This window comes from Lichenostomus cassidix, chromosome 17, assembly GCF_008360975.1.
Source record: "Lichenostomus cassidix isolate B80296 chromosome 17, HeHo_3.0, whole genome shotgun sequence".
NCBI classification, from domain to species: domain Eukaryota; kingdom Metazoa; phylum Chordata; class Aves; order Passeriformes; family Meliphagidae; genus Lichenostomus; species Lichenostomus cassidix.
Genome location: NC_139497.1, coordinates 2,536,649 through 2,558,850, shown reverse-complemented (window position 1 = coordinate 2,558,850; position 22,202 = coordinate 2,536,649). Strand labels below are relative to the sequence as shown.

Sequence of the window (22,202 nt, the reverse complement as noted above, 5' to 3'; positions counted from 1 at the left end):
CTCTGGAATTATCTGCATTGAACAAAGCATGTTTCACCTGCCAGTTCAAGCAACCCTTGGCAGATGAATTTCAGAACTCTTACTACTTGCTCCAGTTGTTCAGAGGTCTCTTTATTTCCTCACAAACATACACAACTGAACAGGATTTCCACACTGTGGTCTCTGCAGGAAGCAATGCAACATGTTTTCTTTGAGTTGCATGAGGAAAGGATGGGCTAAAGCAGGTAAGAGCAGCCTCACAGTGTGCTGCTCCCAGTTGGATTGTTCCTCACCAGACATCTAGCAGTGAAGTGCTGCAATGCAGCCATCTGTGTTTTTAAACCCATGTATTAGGGGATTATAGAAATCCAATGTTTTACTCCTCTTTTGAGTCTCCATTTCTTCAGTATGTCACATGTGTGGCACTTTGCTCTCTGTGACCTGGTGTCAGTCAAGATCATGTTTCTAAATGTTGTCATTTTGTTATCTTGACTCTCAGCTGAGCCACATCAGTGCTGTGAGACTGACAATTGTATCTTCTTTTTGCAAGGCCTTAAGTCCATCTGGGTGACACTGAGGAAGTGAGGCACGAGTTTAAGGTGCAGCAGCAGCAACTCCTTTAATAACTGTTTGTATAGCAACTCTGGAGGAAAAGAACTTCTATTCTTTAGCACAGTTCACTTCCAAGTCAAACACCTGAAGAATAGGATCATTCTCAAGTGTCCATTAGGTACAGTACCTCTGCAGAGGAACTCCACAGAAAATTGGTTCTGTTGTGGGTGTTTTCCTCAGAGCTCTAACAAGATGATGAAGTTGTTCCCAGGTGGGTGACTCCTTGTCAGATGGTGAATTACACTGATGAAATGGATCCATGATTTGTAACAAAACCTAGATTGCAGGAAACTTTTTGCCTAACTTCACAGGGGACAATAACTATTATTTTCCTAATTCAGTCTGACCAAGTCTTTGTTCACCTTGGTAAGTTATAAATATTCTTTGAATTCAGACATGTAAGCCAAGCTCTTTAAGGTGCCACCACATTCCTCAGGAAGAGCACATCAGGGCCTGCTGTGAGACAGCCCCATTCCACTGCTGGGGTGATGAAGAGGCTGCTCAGAGATGTGCTTTCATTGTAGTGATGGATGTTTTGGCTTGCTCTGTTCTCCCCAAAGCCAAGAGGAGGGTGTCAACACCCATCTTCTCTTGTAACCTTTTCAGAGGGTCAAACTCCTCCTCCAGAGCCAGGGTTGGCTCCTTAAACGAGCTCTTCACAGTCCAGTGCTCCGAAGCAGCTTTGCTCAGCTCTGTGGTTGCACAATGCCTGGGAGCACTGGGGGGAGGAAAGGTGGTACAGCAACATGAGAATCAAAAAAACCATTAAAAAAGAAGGGAGTCTGAGGCCAGGCAGGAGGTGCTGCTCTATCGGAAGAGGCGGTAGAGCCGCGGCAGTCGCCCGTCCTTGCTGGAAAGGGCAGCCTGGATGTGCTCATAGGAGGGCAGATCTGTCAGGTCACCCAGGGCAGCCACTGCTGGCTTCTTATGCAGCATCTTAGTCACCACCCTCTTGATATCAGTGGGTTTCACCTGACCTGCAGACAGAAAAAAGGCAGAGCTGTGGCAACTCCATTGTGAACAGCACAAAGCAGCTTTAGGCTGATGCTCAGAAAATCAACTTCAGCTCTTCTCTACCACAATTCTGATTTTTCCTTCCTTCTAACAAAAATAAGCACTGTGATAGCTTGAAAGCAATTAAGTTCAATTTGAAATAGACTTCTGTGGTATTTATGCCCCCAGGCTTTCAGAGGCAATTCATCAGAGCTACAAGAATATTTTAACTACCTACAGTTCACTCAAGGTAAGGCAAAGCATTGTCTACTCACTGATGAGGTCACAGAGCTCATGAGGTAGCTTCCTTGTGTTTGTTGCCAAAACCTGCCTCCCCACATCTTCAAAGATCACAGGCCGAGACTCCAAGTTCATCATGAGCATGGATTTGAGCTGTGTCTTTGCTCTCTCAAGTTCTACCTGTGAATGAGCAAGAAATGCAAACAATGGTAGAAAAATTCTGGTGGCTGCTCTCTAGTACAAGGTCAGTGCATTCACAGAATCCCAGACTGGTTTGGGTTGGAAGGGAGTTTAAAGCCCATCCAGTTCCATCCCCTGCCATGGGCAGGGACACCTTCCACTATCCCAGGTTGCTCCAAGCACCATCCAGCCTGGCCTTGGACACTTCCAGGGATTATTTCAGCTCAAAGACCACCAGCAAGTTCAAATGTGCTGCTGACCTCTCCCACTGCTCCTGCCATGAGGATGAATTCCCTGGTGATGATTTCCACCATCTCCCGAACCTGGGGAAAACAGATCATGGAAAGAAGATCAGAACAATGCTTCTTGTGTTAACAGTACTGTCTGGTACTGAGTGATGTGTTTAGTATTTAAGGATATCTGTCTTTGAATACAGGACTCTGTACCTGTTTGGGATCTGCACTAGCATGGATACACAGGAGACCTGTGTCCTCATAGCTGTGATGGTAAGAGGTTGCATTGTACATCCAGTGGTGCCTGTGGGTGAACAAACACTATTTTAAAATTTAAATGCCAGAATTTAAAATGTAAAAATTAAACAAATATGGGCAGTGACTACCCTCCTAGTGCATTTTCAGGATTCTCAGCAGTGCAATGAGAATTGTCAATCCTTGCCTCTGACAGTTTATTCATGTGGCATCTATTCCCTTCTCTCCACTTGCATCCTTGAGAAAAAACTACGGACAATACAGAGCAAATCCTGTTAATATCCCCTGATTAAAGCACAGATTGGGCTAGTGGAGGAAGACAGAATTCCTGGTCACTTCTGCACTTCACTTTCACCCTCTCAAAATGCCAACTGAGAAACCAGTCTCAAGCAGAATAAGCTGATGTAAAACCTGGAGGAGTTTGTTTTCATTTTTTTCCATGTGAACCTGCTACAGGACTGTTTTTGCCACCCCTTAAACAGCAAGACAAACCAACCTGTTGAGCACATTGAGGTACAGTCGGGTGAACATGCCCTTGCCAGGCCCTCCAGCTGAAAAAGAGCCACCACCTCCCATCATCATGTTCAGCACCGCAAAAGGAATGAAATCGTCCTCCTGGATTGCAACAAGAAATTCAGTCAGAAATGCCAGTGTTTGTGTAATGAGTCAGTATTCCTGGGATTCCCCAAATACAAGGCAGCCAAAATGAAGGATTTTAGGTTAATACTCACTAAAAATGAGCAGCTTTCTAACCCAATCATGATGTGGGTGAGCTCTGGGATGGGAGTAGGGCCCAGGCTCACATCTGACATGTCTTTTTCAACCTGTGGGAAGAGCACACACATTATTAATACAGATTTTCACAGCTGTTGTACCCAGTTTGATACATTCCCAATTACCATGTCACCCAGTTAACAGCTGTCATGGCCAGTTTGGGCTCATACCCATGAAATGTAACTTCAGAAAAGCAAAAGCCTGCAGAGAAATCAACAGCTCCCAGCAAGATGCCACCTCCACCACTTACCTTGACGATGCCTCCAGTGTACTGAGCCACGGATCTGTCCACAGCCCTGCTCTGCCCAGAGCCCCACACGGGCTCCACCCCCAGCAGGTATTTCCTGGCACACTCCACCAGGTGCTCGTGCTCAATCCCCACCCCAGCCAGCACCATCCTGTCAGGGGTGTAGTAGCTGCTCAGGTACGAGTGCAGCACGGCTCGGTCGATTTTGTCTGTGTTCTCCACGGGGCAGAACCTGTTCAGTCCAACTGTGTTGTCTCTGAAGGCTGCCTAAAAAGGAACAGAGACATTAAAGTAACGAATATCAGTTCTGCTCCCCTAAATCTCTCATCTAACCCTCTTTCTGCTTTGGAATTAAGCCCATGTCTAAGAGAGGAAAGGCTGAGCATTATTTTGTTAATGTCAGCGTAACTGAACAACATTTTGTCACCCACATCAACAAAGGGAAGTTAGAGATACTTTTTTTGTAGTTTGGGTTAGAATTTTCCACATGTGGAGAATGCTTGATTTTAGAGTGGAAGGACAGCCAAATTCTCTCATCACTGAAAATCAAACTCAGTAACAAAAAAAATCTGAGTTTAGAACAGTCTAAATAACCCCTGAAGCTGGCACAAACAGGAGGAGGCTGGAATTGCCAGTGTGTTACCGCATGGATCATTTCTGTGAGGAGAGGCTCTGGGTCAGGTCTCATATTCAGGTCCTCCAGCTCAAACCTTATGGCCATTCGGGTCATCTCAATTTCTTCATCTGCAACGAGACAAAGCAAGGCATGGCAACCCTACAGAAAACACCCAACTGCTGCTAGGGCACTTCTTCAAGAGTTATGAACTCTTAAGAGCAAAACATGTGTTGGAGAGTTGTTTTGGAGGCAGAAAATTGTGTTCCCAGACCTGATAACCTGGGCTGGAGTGTCACATCAGCCAGCAAGTTGACCACGGTGTCCAGGCCTCTGGCATCAGCAGACACTGCATACATGATGGTGTCCCTGCAACACAAACAAACAGGTTCTGCACTGAGAAGTCACTGCAGGCATCACTCAGTGTCATTGCAGCATCAGGAAATCACAGATTAAGCTGTTTTACTCATTAAATGATTTTGAGAGGAAATGGATCTGAATTTTATGACTCTTTCAGGCTCACTTCCCAGCAGCCACCACAAAGAGATTTCTGCTGCTTGGGAACAAGAAGTGGCTTTTCCTGCCCCACACCAGGAAAAGGGACTCAAAATGCTGTCAGTGTTACCAGAACCAGGAGAAGGACCATCCCACCTTGATGCCTGGCAGTCACAAATGCCTCCATGCTTCTCTAAGGTGAGGAGAATTTCATCTTTGCTGCCAAACTGAGCTGTGGACTAAGGGAGAAGACACCAGTGTTATTAATTAGTAAAGCAATAACTGTTTATAACTCTTCAGTGCAGCCCAGAACATCATCTACATTCTTTAAATCAAATGGTTTGATCAATGCTTGCCAACCTTGGAGATGACAGAACCGTGATGAGCAGTGCAGGGCAATACTCACAGAGAAAGCCAGCTTTTCCAAGAAGTGGGAGATACCACTGAGGTACTTCGCTTCGTGTCTTGATCCCGAATTTATCAGAACTGGCGACAAGAACAGAATAAACCAACGTCACTTTCACACCCCAGCTCCTTACAAACAGACCCCCGGCTCGGGTGGAACTGAGGTGCCACCGCCACAGCCCTGCCGCGGTACTCACTGCCCACGGTGCAGAACTGCCCGAATTTGTTCTGCGAGGCGACGCGCAGCCCGTTCTCCAGCACCGTCACCCGCGTCTCGAAGCGCTCCCGGCTCTCGGCCGCCGCGAACACGGCCTTGGGCACGCCGGGCAGCGGGCACGTCAGCGACACGCTGGGGTACGCGCCGCCGCCGCTGTAGCTCCGGCCGGCCGCCAGCCCGCACCTGAGGGACACCGCGGACACCGTGAGGGCTGAGGGTGCACCGCGCCCGGCGCCTCCGCCGAGGCCGGGACCGAGCGCTGATCCCCTCCCACAGCAGGTCCCGAGCGCTGCCCCCCGCTCCCAGCCGTCCCCCCGCGGTCCCCAATGCCGTCCCCTCCCCGCGCGGTGCCGGGGCAGCGCTCACCGCCGGGCCGGGCCGCAGGCACCGCGCCGCAGCCACGCCATGGCCGCCGCCATCTTGCCGCCACCGCGAGCGCGGGGTCAGGGGGCGGGGCTGAGCTCAGGGGCGGGGCCGCGGTTGGGCGGGGCGGCGGAGGCCGCGCGCTCATTGGTCCGCTGCGGGGAGGAGGCCCCGCCCCGCCCAGCCCTCAGGCGGCCATGGCGGCGGGGCCGGTGTCGCTGGCGGAGCAGGGGGGCTCGGCCGAGCCCAACCCCTTCTCCTTCCGCGAGTTCGTGCGCTCCAAGTCCCGCGGCGCTGACGGGGCGGGCGGCGACACACAGGTAAGGCCCTGGGTGACAACCCTGCCGGGCCCCGCCCCGCCCCGCCCCGCCCCGTCGAACACCCACCTCAGCCCCGCTCTCTCTCCCCTCCTCAGGCGGCCTGGCCCGGGCCCGTGGTGCCGCCGCTGCCCGCCGTGCCCGCAGAGTCGGGGGACGAGGAGGAGGAGGAGGAAGAATGGAGCGAGAGCTACCAGCCGCTGGCCGTGGAACAGGCGCACCTGGTCAGCGCTGGTTCCTGCGCCGCCCTGCCCGGAGCAGCGCCGGGAGCGGGCTGTGCTCCCCTCCGGCAGCCGAGCTACGAGCAGGTGAGCGCTGCTGCCCGCCCGGCACCGCTCTGTGTCAGGAGAGCCCTGAGCTGCGTGACAGCTTGTCACAGAGCTGCTGGCACAGCCTGCTGCCACCGACAGCTGCTGAGGAGGAGAATTAGGTCTGGAAATGTGCATGAATCGGGTCCGGTACCTTCTCTGTCCCACTGCCCTGCACATGACCCAGGTGACTTCCTCGTGCTCCTGCCGCTTGAGGTCGTGTTTATTTAGAATTGGCAGCATTAATTAGTCACATTTGTTCAGTGCCACGTTCCTGTGCCCCACAGCGATGTGGTTTCCAGATGGGTGAACTGGAGGCAAAATGAAGCTTGAATGTGTTAGAAAGTGCAGGAATTTCCAGTATTAAAGCTGAATGTTCTGTTATTGATCTCGGATTGTTGGTATGGTTGCAAAAATGCATCCTCAATGAGGTTTGTTTTGCTTTGTTTTTTTAGCTAAAAGAAGAGAATGCTGTTTTGAGAAGCAAGATCAATAAGCTTCAGATTCTGTCTGAAACTCAAGCAGACAAGTGCGTGAGCCACTGTGGGGGGAAGTAATCACATAAGGAGCTGGCTTAAGAGAGGTGCTTACTAGAAACAGCATCCTTGAAGAAGAAAAATGTATTTGAAATCTATCCTATTTATTTTAAAAAGTGCTAGCAAACCTTTTTTTTTTAATCGAAAAAGTCTTGGAAAGTAAGTAACCAGCTGACATGTGAGTGTGTTTGTATGTTCCTCATTCAGCTGTAGAGTTCCCATTAATGCTGGTGGATGTGGAACAGAGAAATCCCCTTAGCCACAGCCCAGAACTGGAGTTCTGTGGGAAGAATTAATTCTCCTCATAACATGAAACAATGAGATTCTTGATCCTTCCCTAGAATTTCCTTCCTAAAGTATTTAATGGTACAAGTGCTTACTGTGTGTCGTTCCTTGTTTCTTTCAGGATGAGGAAGCTTGAGAAGAAGCTTGAGGAAAACAAAATCAAAGAAGAGAAAGAAGCACAGGATTTGGAAGCAATGGTGCAGCATGTGGAGCAGAATCTCCAGCTGATGACTGTAAGAATTGGCTTTAGGTTTTGATCCCAGAAAGAAGCAGTGAGGAGGGAAGGAGGGAGCTGTCCCTCCAAGTTCTCTGCTGGAGTCCCTCATTCCCATGTAGCTCAAGCTGCCTGTGGAATCCTCAACTCTATGGTTTGAATAATCTCTGTTCTGTTGCAGAAACGGGCTGTCAAAGCTGAGAACAGCACTGCCAAACTGAGACAGGAAAATGCACTGCTCCAGGTACAGAGCAACATTCCTGAGCCTGGCTGGGGCTGCAGGGATACATCTTGGAACTAGCCTGTGAAAAGGATATTGCAAGATTGTTGCAGGCTTTTGGGAAATAGCTGATTGGGTTTGAGGTTCAGTAAAAGCTTGGAAGTTGTGGTGTCCTGTCAGAGGCTGGGAGGGCCTGCATGGTGCCAGACTTATCAGTGGTGCCCAGTGACTGGATGAGGAGCAATGGCCAGAAACTAAAATGAGGAAAAACTTCTTTCTATGGAGTGTGGCAGAGCCCTGGAGCAGACTGTCCAGGGAATGCATGGAGTCTCCTTCTCTGGAGACATCCAAAACCCACCTGGAAACATTCCTGTGTCACCTGCTCTAGGTGACTCTGCCTTGGCAGGGCGTTGGACTGCATGATCTCCAGATGTCCTTTCGAAATCTAATGACTGGGAAGACATTCCCTCCAAGCAGCCTGATTATGGGATCCAGAGACTATTTATTGCATTGTTTTATTCTATTCACTATCTTTGTATTAGTTAATTATTACATTACACACCCATAAACTGCTGTGTGAATGTATTAATGAGTTGTAGAGCATCTACTGGAGTTTTATGGTTATTTCACATGGTTTTTGCCTGTTCCTCCCAGGCTGAGCTGAGGAATTCCAAGCTGGAGATGGAGGCACTGCGCGTGGGCCAGGCAGGATTGGCTGCAGCAAAGCAGAATGCAGAGGTGGCCCTGCAGCACCTGCTCCAGGTCACAACCAGCTCCCGAGCATCCATCAGGTGAGCTGGGCTGGGACAGCTCTCCTGACACCATCCCAGGCACTGGGCTGCATTCTGGGTTCACAAATAAATGTCCTCAGTGAGTTTTTTAGGATTGGAACTCAGGGGTTTGTGTTGTGTGCCAGATGAGCTACTCCATGTTCGTACCTGCAATGTTTTCACAACTGGGAACTGGGAGTCTCTGAGTCTCCAGTCGTGATAAAATGCTGCTTGATAAATGACAGAGTGTGGGCAAACCACCCCAAAACTGCCTGGCTGCCTGTTCCCCCATCTAACACTGCATCTCTCCTGTTCCAGGCAGCTGCTCTCCGGAGCAGAATCCCTGCAGCTCGTCGCTGATCTCCTGAAATCCATAGACAGAATCTCTGAGGTGTCAGAGGATGGACAGTAAGGGACTCACACAACACAAAGGACTTTGTTTACATATGGAAACCATTACTAAAAAGTGAATTTTTGATACTTGGCCTCATTTCAACGCACCAAACCACAGACCTGGCTTCTCCAACCCTTTGCACGGTGCAGCCATAACCAGTGGATCACTAAATCCCGAATGGACAAGAGTACATCCCTGCTCCTGCTGGGCTGAGACCATACCCTCTTCGGTCCTCTCACCCCACAATGCCCCCGGTTTCATCTGGGACCCTGGTTTTGGCTGGGGCTCCCTTGCCGTTCTGCGCTCTTGCTGTGAAGGGGGAAAGGACTGTGGGTCGGTCGGTGGTGCCGTTAAAAGCAGCGGTGTCCCGGTGTCCCGGTGTCGCGGTGCCGTTAAGCGCTCAGCCCGGGTGGGCTCTAGGACCCTGGGCGGGCGCGGCGAACCGGGGCCTCCCCTGGTTCTGCACGTGCGCCGGTCGCGATCCGGATTGGCTGCGCAGTGTGACGTGTTGGGTCAGCTGTCCCGAGCGCGCAGCAGCGATTGGCGGAGCGGGGGGGCGTGGCCAGCGCAGCCCCGAGCGGCGGTTCCGCCATGTTCCGCGGGCCGGGCCCGGCCGGGCCGCTCCGCTCCCCTGAGGGCCTCGACCTCGATGCGGAGCGGGAGAGGATCCGCCGGGAGATCGAGGAGCTGGAGCGCAGCCTGGAGCCCGGCGGGGCCGACATCCAGCTGGCCCTGTCCGACTCCAGCCTCAGCTCCGGTACGGTTCGGGGGCTCGGGGCGCTCTCCGGGCAGCCAGCGGCACTTTGGGTTCTCTTTGCACCAAGAGCCCAACAAACACCGCCGGCCGGGAAATCACAGGCCTAACAGGGCCTCAGAACCTGCTGTGTGGGCTGCAGCATCCCCCAGCCCTCCTGCGCCTCCTAAAGCTCATTTTCCAAAGCCAGGAGGAAAGAACAGTTCGAACATCTCTGTCCGGAGTCGCTTCACCTCCTGGGTTTTGATCTTACGACTGAATAATTGATGTCAGACGTCTGTTTGCCGCACTAGTGCAAACCTGAGTGTTCCTGAGGGGCTGCTGGTGCAAAGTTTGTGCTTCTCCTGCCTTGGAATGTTCGCTTGGCTGCACAGCTGGGCGATTCTCATGTACAGGACCACGATGCAGCTTTGTTGTTGCTGTAGTTAGCCAGAGGTGCTCTTTTTCCCTTCTCCAGAACAAAAATAAACACCCCAAAACCAATACAAAGGTGGAGTATAAATGCAATTTTTATCTGACAATGTTGTCAGTGTCCAAACCTCCTGATGGTCATGAATGAGATTTCTTTGTTGCTTTTTCGTGTGTGTTTTAATTGAAAATATTTGGGTTTAAAGCTTTCCATTTATCCCACTACAATCAGCATTTTTGTATTTTGTTTGTCCAACAGATGATGATGATGATGAAGATGGTGCTGATGAAGATTCTTATGCTGAAATGGTAACTGTTTTCAAGCATATATTTGTATCTGTCTATGGAATGGAGCAGGAGGAAGGGAAACGTCATCCTTTTCTGGGTAAATCCAGGCAATGGCCCTGGCTCTGTGCTCAGGAAGGATCAATAACAGCCCTGGAGTTTGGGTATTCCTGCCCAGGACTTTGTTATTCAGTGTCAGAGATTTCTTCATGTGACAAGTGACAGCATCAGAGGCCTCCCTGCTCTGGTTCTGCTGCTCTTTGTCCCTTCAAACACCCCAGGCTGTGATCACACAGCAGGGTCAGCTAAAGAAGTGCTGAGTAATAAAACTCATCATTACAGACCTGCTTTTAAAATTACTCTTTCTCTCTCTTTTCTGCTTAAATACCTTATTTGCCTGAAGGAGGTGGAAATAGAAGAAGACAGCAGTGATGATGATGATGATGATGATGATGATATTGAAAGTCTGCCACAGGATCCAGAAACCTGCCTGCAGATGAACCATGTGTACCAGGAAGTCATCAAGGAAAAGATTGAGGAGGTGGAGCTGCTCATTGCACAGAACAAAGAACAGCAGGTGAGCAAAGCAGGAGTGAAATGTTCATTTCTCTGCTTTTCTGGGTTGCTATTTGCCATCCTTCCCTCCCCTCAAGTTCAGGACTCACTTGGTTTGACTGACGTTTCAATGCTCTTACAACCAAAAATGGGTATTTTACATGTTATATTTTATCTTGTTGTGGCAAGTTAGTATTTAATCTTTTTAATCATCTGCAATGTCCAAACTCAGGAAGTTCCAAATTCTGCCTTTAAAACATGCACTGATTTTGCAGTTTGGTACTGCAGATTTGAACCATGTCTGGGATGTTTGTGATGGCTCTGAAATCAGGAATTTGAAGGAGACACTGATGCTCTTGCATTAATTCTTGTATTGCAGAAGGAAATCATGTGTGAGCTCGATGGTTCAAAAACAGCAAAGGCAGGAGATGGCAGAAACCTACCAGCAAATGTATTTCTGGGCCATTTTATGAAGCCATACTTTAAGGATAAAACAACTGGAATTGTAAGTAAATATAACCAGCTTCCAGACTGAAATGTCTTCAGTGATAGCTGTACATTGTAATGTGTTTGAACTGTTCTAATTTCAGTTGTGTAACTGAATGTCACTCCTCAGCCTGAAACCTTTTTCCTCTCACTTGTGTGACAGTTTGTACAAGTTTGAGTTTCCAGTCATTTTCATAGCAGTTCATGCTGGAGTTCTGAGAAGAAATAGGAGTTTTGTGTGACTCTCCAGTGTATCTAACCTTGTAATCCTCACCAGGGCCCTCCCTCCAATGAAGATGCCAAGGAAAAAGCAGCTCAGGGCATAAAATCCTTTGAACAACTGCGTTCAGCAAAGTGTAAGTCTGTGTGCTGTTCAGTGTTCTAGAAGAGCTGTAACAAGTGTATGTATTCATATAACAAATGTATATATCCATAATTGTGTGTTTGTGTGTCCTCATACAAGAGGGAATGGGGTGCTTTGTAAATTGTTTCAGTGAATGTTTAATGACTCCTTTTCCATTTGCATTTGTTCTGCTGCATCAATTCCTTCTCCTAAACCAAGTAAGGTGGTGCAAGGGTAGTGCCTAGATGAGAGGAGCTCAAGGGACACCTGCAGCTCCAGATGCTCACAGGGTGATTGCTTTTTTGGGGTCTCTTTGGAGCTCAAACTGAGCCAGAGGCTGTGCCTTGCCCAAGTCTGACGTTACAGTGGTGATTCAGGCAGGGAACTCTTACTGCAGAGCTGGAGGACACTTCCCAGGGGTGCAGGAAACAGTGATTTTGCACTGATGTCTGGCTGCTCCTCTGCCTGGTTTAGGGAAAACTGGAGAGAAGACACTGCTGCAGAAATCAGTGGTGAGCGACCGCCTGCAACGGCTGCTCCAGCCAAAGCTGCTCAAGTGAGTACTGCCCAAAATTCCTCTTTTCTCCTGCTGAGAACGTTGTATGGGAAAGGAGGAGAAGGTAGATGTGGAGATTCCACTTTCCTGCAGCAAGTTCCTGTGTGGACTGTTTGTGGGATTTTATAGCCATCTATTTCTTCCCGTTGAATAGGGCAGTGAGTGTGCCGTGTGGGAGATCCTGGGGGAATAGTTTTGTGTGGAAATAAACTCAAAGGGAGGAATGATACTGATGGAGGAACTGTCTCTGCTGTACATCTTCTGATGCCATTGACCTCGTTCCCATCTGTCTTATTAAGTAGTGGTAAAAATGTCTTTGAACAGGATGAGCTATTGGAATCAGAAACTGGAGAAAGTCAATACTGAAAAGGAGAAACAGACTTTGGAAAAGCAAATCAAAGAACTGGAGCAAGAAATAGAGGCAATTAAGTAAGAAGTCTTTCTGTGTTCTTGGTGAAAAATGAAATGTCTTGGAGTTCAGCGCTAAAAGTTTCCTACTTCTAGATGTGAGGTTTGGAGAAATGTTTTTTTGTGTGTTAGCTTGTAAAAAATTAAGTTCTGTTGAGGCTCTGCAGCTCTCTCATCTCCACAGTCCTTTACTCAGACTTGTGTTTTGGGCCTTAATGCATAAAATATGGAATTGCACCCAGTACAGAGATGCTGCTTTAAATGGTTCTTACTTTAGCAACAAAGGAGCACAGCTCTGAAATTTTTCATACTTTTGAGCTTTTGCTCAAATCTATGAACAAATCTAGAACAATGTATTTGGATATTAATTGTTTCTCCTGCTAATCCAAGTGTTCAGTTCCTGTGGAAGTCAGGAATGGGTGGGAGGAATGAGATGAAGCAGGATCAAGAAGACAAAGTGTTTAATTAACCATTTAACATGATTCTTTCCTTCTCTTTGTACCTTCTGCTTTAGCCAACTCCCAGAAAGTGACTTAATAGGAAATAGATTTGATGAGCATGACTGGGACAAAATTTCAAACATCCATGTGAGTTGGGGGATCAGCTGTTCTACTGCTTCTGATGTCTGTGTTCTTTCTCTTGAGAATTACCTGACCTGCTTTGCATCCAATGTTTCCATCTTGCATTTCTTCTAAGAGTCAGCTAAGTTGACTCTTAAGTGATCTCAACTTGTTAAATTTGATAATTTAATTCTGGAAAACTTGGCAATAAGACATATCTGGAATGCAAAATTCTGGTTTTCCTCTTTGTCCAGGTGTCTTAATCCCAGCTATGAGGCTGAATGGACTTTTGTTGTTTCTTTTAGTTCGATGGACAACGTAACCCAGAAGAACTGAGGAAGTTTTGGCAAAATTGGGAGCATCCAAGCATCAACAAAAAGGAGTGGACTGAGGAGGAGATAGAGAGGCTGATGCAGATAGCTGCTAAACACAACTACCTGCACTGGCAGACCATTGCCCAGGAGCTGGGGGTAAGGTCTGAGGTGGCAAGTTGGTTCATTCTACCTTTGCTTTGCCTCTTGTCAGTTTTGAGAAAAACGTTAATGCTAATTCATTGTTAATTAATGCTTTCTGAGAAGTGTCCAAGAGCAGTACCAAAAAGGTTTGGTACTTTAGCTTTTCCCCTCTTGCCTTTTGTTCTCAGAAATAACCAGTTACCTGATTATCTCTGTTTTCCTTGTATTAAGACAAACAGGACACCTTTCCAGTGCTTGCAGAAATACCAAATCTATAACAAAGATTTAAAAAGGAAAGAATGGACCAAGGATGAAGATCAGATGCTTTTAGAGCTTGTTCAGGAGATGAGAGTGGGAAGCCATATCCCATACAAGAAAAGTAAGTGACCCACATGTGCCAAACCTGCCATTCACCTGGAATGCTTCACTCTCCCATTCTCTTTTCCTTGATGGAAACTGTGTTCTCTGCCTTTCCTGTACATATCTGGAAGTTTCATTATATCAGCAAGAACTTAATATCCCTTGGAACATTTATCCATCTTGGAAATTTCACTGAAACTTCCTGAACACCATTGTTTAAGAGGTTAAAGTGCTGCTTATGGCAGTCACTGCTTGAAACTGTCATCCAAATGAAGGAAGAAACATTAATTACAACAGAGTTAAATTAACCTTTTAATTTCTAGTTGCTTATTACATGGAAGGAAGAGATTCTGCTCAGCTGATTTACCGCTGGACAAAGAGTGTGGACCCCAGCTTGAAGAAAGGACCCTGGACACCAGAGGAAGATGCTGTAAGCTCCATTCTCTGGGCCTGGAATTGCAGGGTGGGAATGTTAGATTGCTGAGGTGTGGCCTGACTGTATATCTGAGCTTTAGCAGTGGCACAGAGGAGTGTAAAAGAGACTAAGGTGGGCAGTTTACAGGTCATGAGGTCTTACAGGCTCCTAAACAGTTCTGTGCAGAGATTTGCCCAGGAAACAAATAGAACTGTTGTGTGTCAGGCCTGTTAGGATTGCTACTGGTGAGGATTCAGCTCTTGCTTTGTCTGATGCACACAGATGCTGATGGCTGCAGTTAAGAAGTATGGAGAGAAGGATTGGTACAAAATCCGGACAGAGGTGCCAGGCAGGAGTGATGCCCAGTGCCGAGACCGGTGAGTTCAGGGCAGATACCAGCCCCCAAAATTAAGGAAAACTAATTAGGAATGGTAATTAGATTATTAGACAATGCAGAAGGGATTTTGTTCAGCCTTGGAGTGCAGTGATGATCTGATTTGTACAGACAGGATTGGATATCCCTGACTTCAGTGTTTTGATTTTGAAGGTACTTAAAGGCATTGCACTGGGATGTAAAGAAAGGCAAGTGGAGCTTGGAGGAAGAGGAGCAGCTGATTGAACTGGTTCAAAAGCATGGTGTGGGTAGGTGTTTCAGTGGCTTCATCTATGGAAGTTTAGAGAAATAAGTACCATTAAAGAATTTATAGTTGTTCTCCTCTTTCACTGTAAGCTCTGCAGCTGATACCATCTGGCTGTCCTTTGTACTGATTGTTGCAACTTCTTTGTATTGTGTGTTGTGTGCATTAAGGATTTGACATCCATTCATGCAGTAGCTCTGTCTCTTATCCAAGAAATGTGCAATGTGTCTATAATATTCTGTACTGTTGCTCAGTTTGTAGCACAAATAATAATATTCTGCAACTTCTGGATCCTTTTCAGGTCGCTGGAGTAAAATAGCTTCTGAGTTGCCCCATCGGACTGGCTCTCAGTGCCTGAGCAAGTGGAAACGCATGATTGGCTCCAAGGTACTGTGGAAATCCTGCCATCTCACAGTCCCATCTCTTCCATTAAGTTTCTCTAACCTTAAAGTAGAATCCTGTGAAATCAATTACAAAACTGATGTTGATTTCACACGATTAAGGTTTTTGATGTGGATGTTCATAGTTTTGTTTTTTGATGTGTAAAGCAGCCTTTGTTCTGCAGGGCTTAAGTTAATTTGCTATATATTTGTATATTGGCCAGAATTCTTTACTGCCTTGAAATGCCTGTAAGGATGGGATATATGTAGGTTTTCATGTCTGTACCTCATGAGTTGCCACTTTTGGTCCCAGGCACTCAAGAAATTCTGGCTGCTTAAGACCATGTTGAGATGGTGTTGTTTCCAAAATCTTGTTTCCTTTGGAAAAGAAAACTTATTGATTAGACTAAACCAGGGGTGAAGACTGACTAAAACCTGTCTGTGCTTGCTTTGACCAAGAAAAAGAGATCTGGGGCAACCAAACGGCGCCACGCTGAGGAGAGCTCCAGCCCTTCAGAGAGCAGCAGTGAGGACATGGAGCTGGACTTGCCAGACAGCTCAGAGGAGGAGGAGGAGGAGGAGGTGACAAGAAGCACCAGGAGCAAGGAGGAGTGGCCAGTGCCCAGCATTGACTTGTGGATTCCAACAGGGACAGACATGCAGGAGACAACCACAGCGAGATACAGAATCCAATCCCTCCTCTCTGCTGCAGGGAGCAGCTGCAGTGACATTCCTAGGGCAGCCTGTGGTGGGGACAGAGCTGCTGCTAAGCCATGTGAGGTGAACACCCTGGTGAAGGGCATTGCACAGCCCCATTCCACAGACACCGTGGTGAAGGATCCAGCAGAAGTGATAGCCAAGGTGAGCTGGGATGGGAGCTTGGATCACAAGTTAGAAGGGAAGTGCAGCTGCTGCAGTGAGGGGAGGATGTGATGAGCAGATAACTTCTTGTTGTTCATTGCCTTGTACTGGTAAGTCAAAGAAATGTGAAGATAATCACCCAGTAAATTCTGGGTTTTGGGTAGTGATAGACTCCTCCTACAAAATTTTATTTTATGAAATAAGCATTTGGTGTTGAGGTAATGCACAAGGACTAAAAGTAAAGATCTTCAGGGCTGATTTCATTTAGTAAGATACTTCCAACAGCAGGAATATTGAGAATCCTTGTACCTGCTGTGCATATCCAGTGCAAGTAATTTTCCATGAGTTACTTTCCCTTTTGTCTTTTCTTGTGTGCTTTCATCTTAAGGCTGCCCAGTGTGGAAAACAAGTGCTGCAGCTTTCCCTGGAGGATGTGAGAACAATATTAAAGAATAACACAAGCTTCCAGAGGAAACTGGTGAGTGCCTCTTGTGTCTTATCTAATCTTGTGACCTGAGCACTGCCAGGCTGTGCTTAGTGGGAAATTCTGTTGGTATAATCACAGATGTGATGTTGCACTGTAGTCCCAAGAGGAAAAGCTCACCATTTTTTGTCCTAACTGCCCTGTGATTAGTTTGTCCTGGGACTAATGACAGAACCTTCCTAATGGGAACTCTTTTGATTATGTATCTTTTCATGCACGGCAATTAAAGATGCTCAAACCTCCTGGCAGCCTTTTAGCCAAACCCCCTGGAGTCAGAGCTGCTGGCCAGGATGTCCAGAGGCTGCAAGAGAGAGCTCAGCAGCAGGCTAGGCAGCGCTGGAAGAGGCTGAGCCTGGACAGGAAGCTGCTGATGGCAGTGACCCCTTGGGTGGGCAATGTGCTGCTGCCCTGCACCATGCAGGCTGGGAGGATGGCTTTTCAGCACACAAGAGGTACTGGGGACCCATCCTACTTTTGTCCCTGCTTTGTGACATCTTCTAAGTGAGTTCCCAGCTGATTGTGATGTTGGATTTCTTTCTAGCTGGTGCTATTCAAGAGAAGCTTAAGTCAGTCACTCTGGCGAGCACTCCTCTGTTCACACTGCTCATTCAGGTCAGTTTTACTGTCTTGGTAGCATTACCTGCTTTTAAACAGGTCTTTATTTTCTGTATTTGAGGCTTAAATAATGGTTTATCTTTGTTTCTTAAACAAATTTCTTAAACAAATAATCTAATTAATGGATTAATTTGCCCTCATGGCTTGCATATGAAGTTAATTCATTAAATCCTGCATCCAAAATCTAATCCTGCCATGGCTTTTTCTGTAAGTGTAAAAGTGTCTCCAGAATCTTGCATGTGAAGCATGTCCCATCTATCTTGCTTTGTCACTGGCCCCAAGAAAACATTTTTGTCTTCCATCAAATGTTAATGAAGCTCTCACCTTGCAGCTCTTCCAGATTGATACTAAAGGCTGTATGAAGGTTATTAAGGAGAGGAAGCTGAGGCAGTTAGAGCTGCTTAAGGCTAATGCAAGGAGTCCTCAGGTATTGTGGTTTTTTTTAGCTTTTCCCATTGAAGTCTTGACTAGAATAAACATTTTAATTGGTGCTGTTTGTGTGTTAGCAATTTGTTTTGGTTCAGAGGCAGAATAAAATGTTGGCTGTATGGCCATTTGTTTAGGAGGTTGGCAGATGTGGGTTTGATTCACATCTGTGCTGTTTTAATCATCTTTAGATTTATCACAAGTATAATTTAACTTTTTTTTTTTTTTTTACAGGCTTCCCAAAATGCAGAGACTTCTTCAGGTACCAGAACTTTTATTTTCACGTTGTGCAAGAACTTGCACATAATTCATCACTGTTGCATTAATAAGTTTAACTGAAGGAGACCTTTTGGGACAAACCTGCATTGTCATGCTGATTTTTGCTAGCTCTTGGATCTTTAAACATGTTCCCCTTTGGTAAGGACTGGAAAAACACTGGAGGGCTGGGGGACCAGTGGCACTGGAGCAGTTCATGTGGTAATGTGCATTCCTGGCCCATCTCTGATTTCTGGGGGAAGTTACTGCTTGTTCAGTTGTCAGGACATGGCTCAATTAAATCAGGACTTCAGTGCTGTAGGAACTCTCACAAACAGGAATTTTGCCCCATTGCTTGATGTTTAATAGCTGAGGAATGGCTTTTGAAAATACTATTCATTCATTGCAATTTCATTTCCTCTCCTCCTTAGGCAACTCATCCCAGCCTTGCTCTCGGAGGAATTCCCAACGGGGCATACCAAGGAGTGCTGTCAGGAGAACTGCTGCCTTGAGAGCACAGGAAGCTTCCACTGGTGCTTTGGAGAGCTGTGCCCCAGCCCAGGGCCAAAGGCAGAAACCTAAAACTGTCTCAGAATTACTGCGAGAGAAGCGTTTAAGGGAGTCCCAGGCCAGGAAGGCCATGCAGAGGACAGTGTTGGTTGCCCCACAGGTGTTGGTTTCAGGGACTTTGATAATCCAGCAGCCACCACAGCAAATCATTCCCTCTGCACAAGCAGGGAGCAACCCTGCAGCAGCTGGTGGTACAGATAGCCAAGGACAGGGTGCTGCAGTGGCAGCAAGGACTCCTGCTGCAGGGTCTGCTGCTGCTCTTGTGCCTGAAAACCATTCCTCAGCTGGGCCAGAAACTGGGGAAAGCCCTGGTTGCTCACTAGGGACAGATCTACAGCTCAAGAAGGAACCAAAAGAGGAGGCTTTGGAAAGCAGCCCTGAAGGAGAAGTTTTTCCATGCACAAGTCCACCTGCAGCAGAGAGGGCCCCAGAGCAGGGAGGGTGCAATGGTCAGGTCATAGCCACTAGCTCAGCTTCAGTAGTGTTGCAAAACCAGGCTTTTGTGCCACACATCACTGTGGTGCCTCTTGGCCTGGAGTCTGGCACCAACAAATTGTCCCTTTCCACCCCAGTGACCTGTGAGCTGAACAGTAATGGGGCACAGCAGAGCCCAGTCAGCCTGCTGCCTGCTCTTGTCACTCCACAGGCTGGTTCTGCTGTCATTCCCAGCAGCATCCTGCCCTTCACATTGGTTGTAACCCCTCAGGCTCTGCTCCCCAGTGCTGTGCAGACTGTGGTGGGTGTTCCCCAGGGAATGCCAGCTGCTGCTGGGAGGAGTCAGTGTCAAACAGCTGTGACTTCCAATGGCAATGTCCCTGGGTTGGGAGTGACTCCTGTGCCAGCTGGAGCAAATCCACCTCCCCCCAGCAGTGCAGAGACAAAAGGGCCAAGTTCCCAGGTGGCAGGAGTTCCTTTGGGAAAGGATGATCAGTCGTCAGTTCTCTTACCTGTGACCTCAGTGAGTCCTGGATGCACCACATCCACCATTTCTGCATGTTCAGATGGCTCCTCCATGGCTTCCATCTCCTCTGCAGCTCCAGCTGCTCTTCCAGCTGCCAGCCCAGCCCTGTGTGCTGTGGTGCTTCCCCAAAACCAGCTCCCTGCCAGCACTCAGGGCTCTGATTGCCAGCCTGTGCCCAGTGTCACCACCTTGGGGAAGAGCAGTGACTCCATCATAACAAATGGATCATCCTCCAATCCAGCCAGCATCAGGAAAGGGGTTGTGCTCCAGCCAGGACCTGCAGCTCCTCACAACAATGTCCCAGGGAGCTCAGAGTGCTCTGGTGCCCAGGCACTGAAGAACAGACCCATTGCCTCCAAACCACCAAGTGCTGACCTTCCCCCCCAGCCAGGCACTTCCAGTGCAGAGAAGAATCTCCTTGACTTCAGCCTGATCTCCCTGGAAGACGAGGGGCTGGTGAAGGAGTGGCTGAGTGGGAAGCAAGGGGTCCAGGTGCCATCCCTGCAAACCAGGCTGCCCTATTTGCCACCTTTTCTCGGCAACATAAAAACCCTGTCGAAGCTCCTTGTGCAGAAAGCAGCCCTGGAAGAGCAAGCAGCCTCTCTCCTGCCCTCTGGGGCCAGTGGGGATGGGGAAACTAGGGATGTTTTCCGTGATATTGGAGAACTGGTGCAGCAGAAACTGGGTGATAACCCTGCTTACCTCCTGCTGAAAGCCAGATTCCTGGCAGCCTTCACACTCCCAGCTGTCCTGGCAACTCTGCCTCCTCCCAAAGTGACAACAACTCTGTCAGCCAGCGGGAAGCACCATGAGGAGAGTGATGACGAGGAGTGGCAGAGTGAGAAAGAAGTGTCTGAGGAAGAGAGTTGTGGGAATGAATTAACAGGAGTACGGGAGGATTGGAGAATTGGGGATGAGCCTGGAGACAAAGATGCTGATTTACTAAATCAGGTAAAACAGAGATGCCAGGGGCTAAAAGCAGAAAGTTACTGCCAGATAAATACTGCACTGGAATTCAGGGGGAAACTCCCACTGTTCTTAAGTGTAGCAGAAATTTGGTCCTTGTGAATAACCACAGTTTTATACTGATAAAAGGAAAAGCTCTGCAGCTCAGCTGGGAGGGTGAAAGCCCGTGGTTTATGCAGCACCCTAAACTTGCCATGACAGTTCCCAGAAGTGGAATCAAAGCTCCCTTCCCCTTCCAGTTTATAATCTGCTGCACTGACTCCTGCATTTTTTAAATCAGGCCTTTTTTTTCTCACTCTGAAAACTGTGGTGTTTTGTGCTTTCTCTGCCATTGGTAAGATGCTTCATTTTGAATGATGGGTTTGGAAATCTTGCTAAGTCCCTAAAATAAAAAGATGGCTGAAGGTGGTATAACAATTCTCATGGTGCTGATCATCTCTCCTGCTTCTGTTGCAGGGCATGAGGGCTGAAGGGAGCACTGCTCAGTCTGCCTTGGACTCCTGTGCTGATGTGGCTGATGCCACAGCTCCTCAACTCAGGAGAAGTTCTCGCTTCAGGAAGAGGAGGAGGAGGATATGAGCAGGAAATGTGTTAGTAGCTACTCAGTGGTTTGTACTTCTTGCTCAGAAGCTGAACCACATTTGTCTGTGGTTCAGCTCAGACAATGAATCATGACCTCAGGAAAGGACTGAAATTATCTCTACTCTTGTTCCCTGAGGACACAGAGTTCTGTAGTCGCCATCAATCACAGCCTAAGGCCGGTAATATTTTGGGGAGAGGGAAAGTTGATGTCTCTATGATAAAATTCTATGTAAGACTCATGAAATACAAACATTTGGCAGCCTTTTAGTTCATGCTCTGCTTACCTAGTATGCACCTAGTTGGTAGCACTCTACGGGCTTGACAGTGGAGTTTTTCTTTAATACTTGATCTTTGAACAACTTTGTGGAGTTTGGGGTTTATTTCCCCTGTTTGGCTTCATTTCTCTACAGTTGAAACAGGTCAGCCTCTGTAGGGTACAAATGGGTGTTTTCTTAATATTTGTTCAGACTTTTGGTGCACTGGATGGAATGAACATGAGCCATGTTTGATTCACATGGTTGTCAGATGAGATTGGTTCGTCTTTTTTTTCCTTAAAAATTCATTTTAGAAACTCCAAAAGGGCAACTTCCCTGTAAAAATGCTGTGACTGATAGGAGCTGTTTGTGCTTTGTTACAGGGGTCACTGGAATGAGCTCTGCCTTCCTGCATGGCAGGATGAGATAATCTTTGCACTGTTCACTTTTATCACTTCCAACACACTGACTGGATGGACTTGGGGAAGAGGAAAATGCTGGATTGATTTTCCCATCCCTCAACAAAATCTGCATCTATAAGCAAGGTGCAAAAATGAAGGAAACTGGCTGGAGGGAAATCCCTCAGTTCTGCTGTTTCAAGCTCACACCTGCCATAGGTGCTGGGGGGAAATATTGGTGGAAATCTGGGGAAACAAGCAATGGTGGTTATTTATTTCCTTCTTGTGTTAGCCCCTATTTATGTGAATGTTTATCCATGTTCAGAATTATGTTAATTGAGTAGTTTTTAGTGCTGTGACAGTGGCTTTGCTTGGTAACTGACTGAATACTGTGGAATAATCAGCAGACAAATTTTGTACCAAAATGAGTCTTAAGTATTTGTTGAAATACAGATGTTTTATTTTTCTCACTTAAAAATTAGTGATGTATTCTGTGTGGGTTCTTTCCTGGTAAATACTGCTTTTAATAATGTGTGTATGAGTGTGATTGCTAATGAGAAAAACGAAATTTGCAGGC

General features: G+C 47.5%; 3 protein-coding genes across 5 annotated transcripts; 2 read left to right on the top strand and 1 right to left on the bottom strand.

Moving 5' to 3' along the window:
• Positions 1–90: 90 nt before the first annotated feature.
• PMPCA (peptidase, mitochondrial processing subunit alpha) lies at positions 91–5,722 on the bottom strand. Its single transcript, XM_085076838.1, has 13 exons — positions 5,610–5,722; positions 5,224–5,426; positions 5,028–5,107; positions 4,778–4,860; positions 4,401–4,495; positions 4,157–4,257; positions 3,517–3,780; positions 3,224–3,316; positions 2,989–3,107; positions 2,451–2,541; positions 2,265–2,327; positions 1,860–2,004; positions 91–1,568 (listed from the first exon to the last, which is right to left on the bottom strand). The coding sequence occupies exons 1-13, from the start codon at positions 5,660–5,662 to the stop codon at positions 1,399–1,401; spliced, it is 1,560 nt and encodes a 519-aa protein (XP_084932964.1). The 5' UTR covers positions 5,663–5,722; the 3' UTR covers positions 91–1,398.
• A 38-nt stretch (positions 5,723–5,760) lies between these two features.
• On the top strand, positions 5,761–8,732 carry ENTR1 (endosome associated trafficking regulator 1). The gene is made up of 7 exons (XM_085076839.1): positions 5,761–5,926; positions 6,022–6,231; positions 6,687–6,760; positions 7,174–7,285; positions 7,448–7,510; positions 8,141–8,277; positions 8,575–8,732. The coding sequence occupies exons 1-7, from the start codon at positions 5,804–5,806 to the stop codon at positions 8,666–8,668; spliced, it is 813 nt and encodes a 270-aa protein (XP_084932965.1). The 5' UTR covers positions 5,761–5,803; the 3' UTR covers positions 8,669–8,732.
• A 509-nt stretch (positions 8,733–9,241) lies between these two features.
• On the top strand, positions 9,242–22,103 carry SNAPC4 (small nuclear RNA activating complex polypeptide 4). Of its 3 annotated transcripts, none has more exons than XM_085076828.1 (23): positions 9,242–9,402; positions 10,070–10,121; positions 10,501–10,674; positions 11,032–11,157; positions 11,416–11,494; positions 11,956–12,037; positions 12,362–12,466; positions 12,960–13,032; positions 13,311–13,475; positions 13,692–13,839; positions 14,144–14,250; positions 14,518–14,612; positions 14,783–14,877; positions 15,175–15,260; positions 15,713–16,114; positions 16,503–16,592; positions 16,828–17,050; positions 17,140–17,210; positions 17,545–17,640; positions 17,874–17,901; positions 18,326–20,376; positions 20,848–20,981; positions 21,611–22,103. In XM_085076828.1, exons 1-22 carry the CDS (start codon positions 9,242–9,244, stop codon positions 20,968–20,970), a joined length of 4,632 nt encoding a protein of 1,543 aa, XP_084932954.1. In that variant the 3' UTR covers positions 20,971–20,981; positions 21,611–22,103. The 3 variants fall into 3 exon arrangements, 2 of the variants coding, with proteins under 2 accessions (XP_084932954.1, XP_084932952.1); XM_085076826.1 differs by having other exon boundaries at positions 9,242–9,407; positions 10,072–10,121; XR_014855447.1 differs by lacking the exons at positions 17,545–17,640; positions 17,874–17,901; positions 18,326–20,376; positions 20,848–20,981; positions 21,611–22,103 and having other exon boundaries at positions 9,242–9,407; positions 10,072–10,121; positions 16,848–17,050.
• The last annotated feature ends 99 nt before the right edge of the window (positions 22,104–22,202 follow it).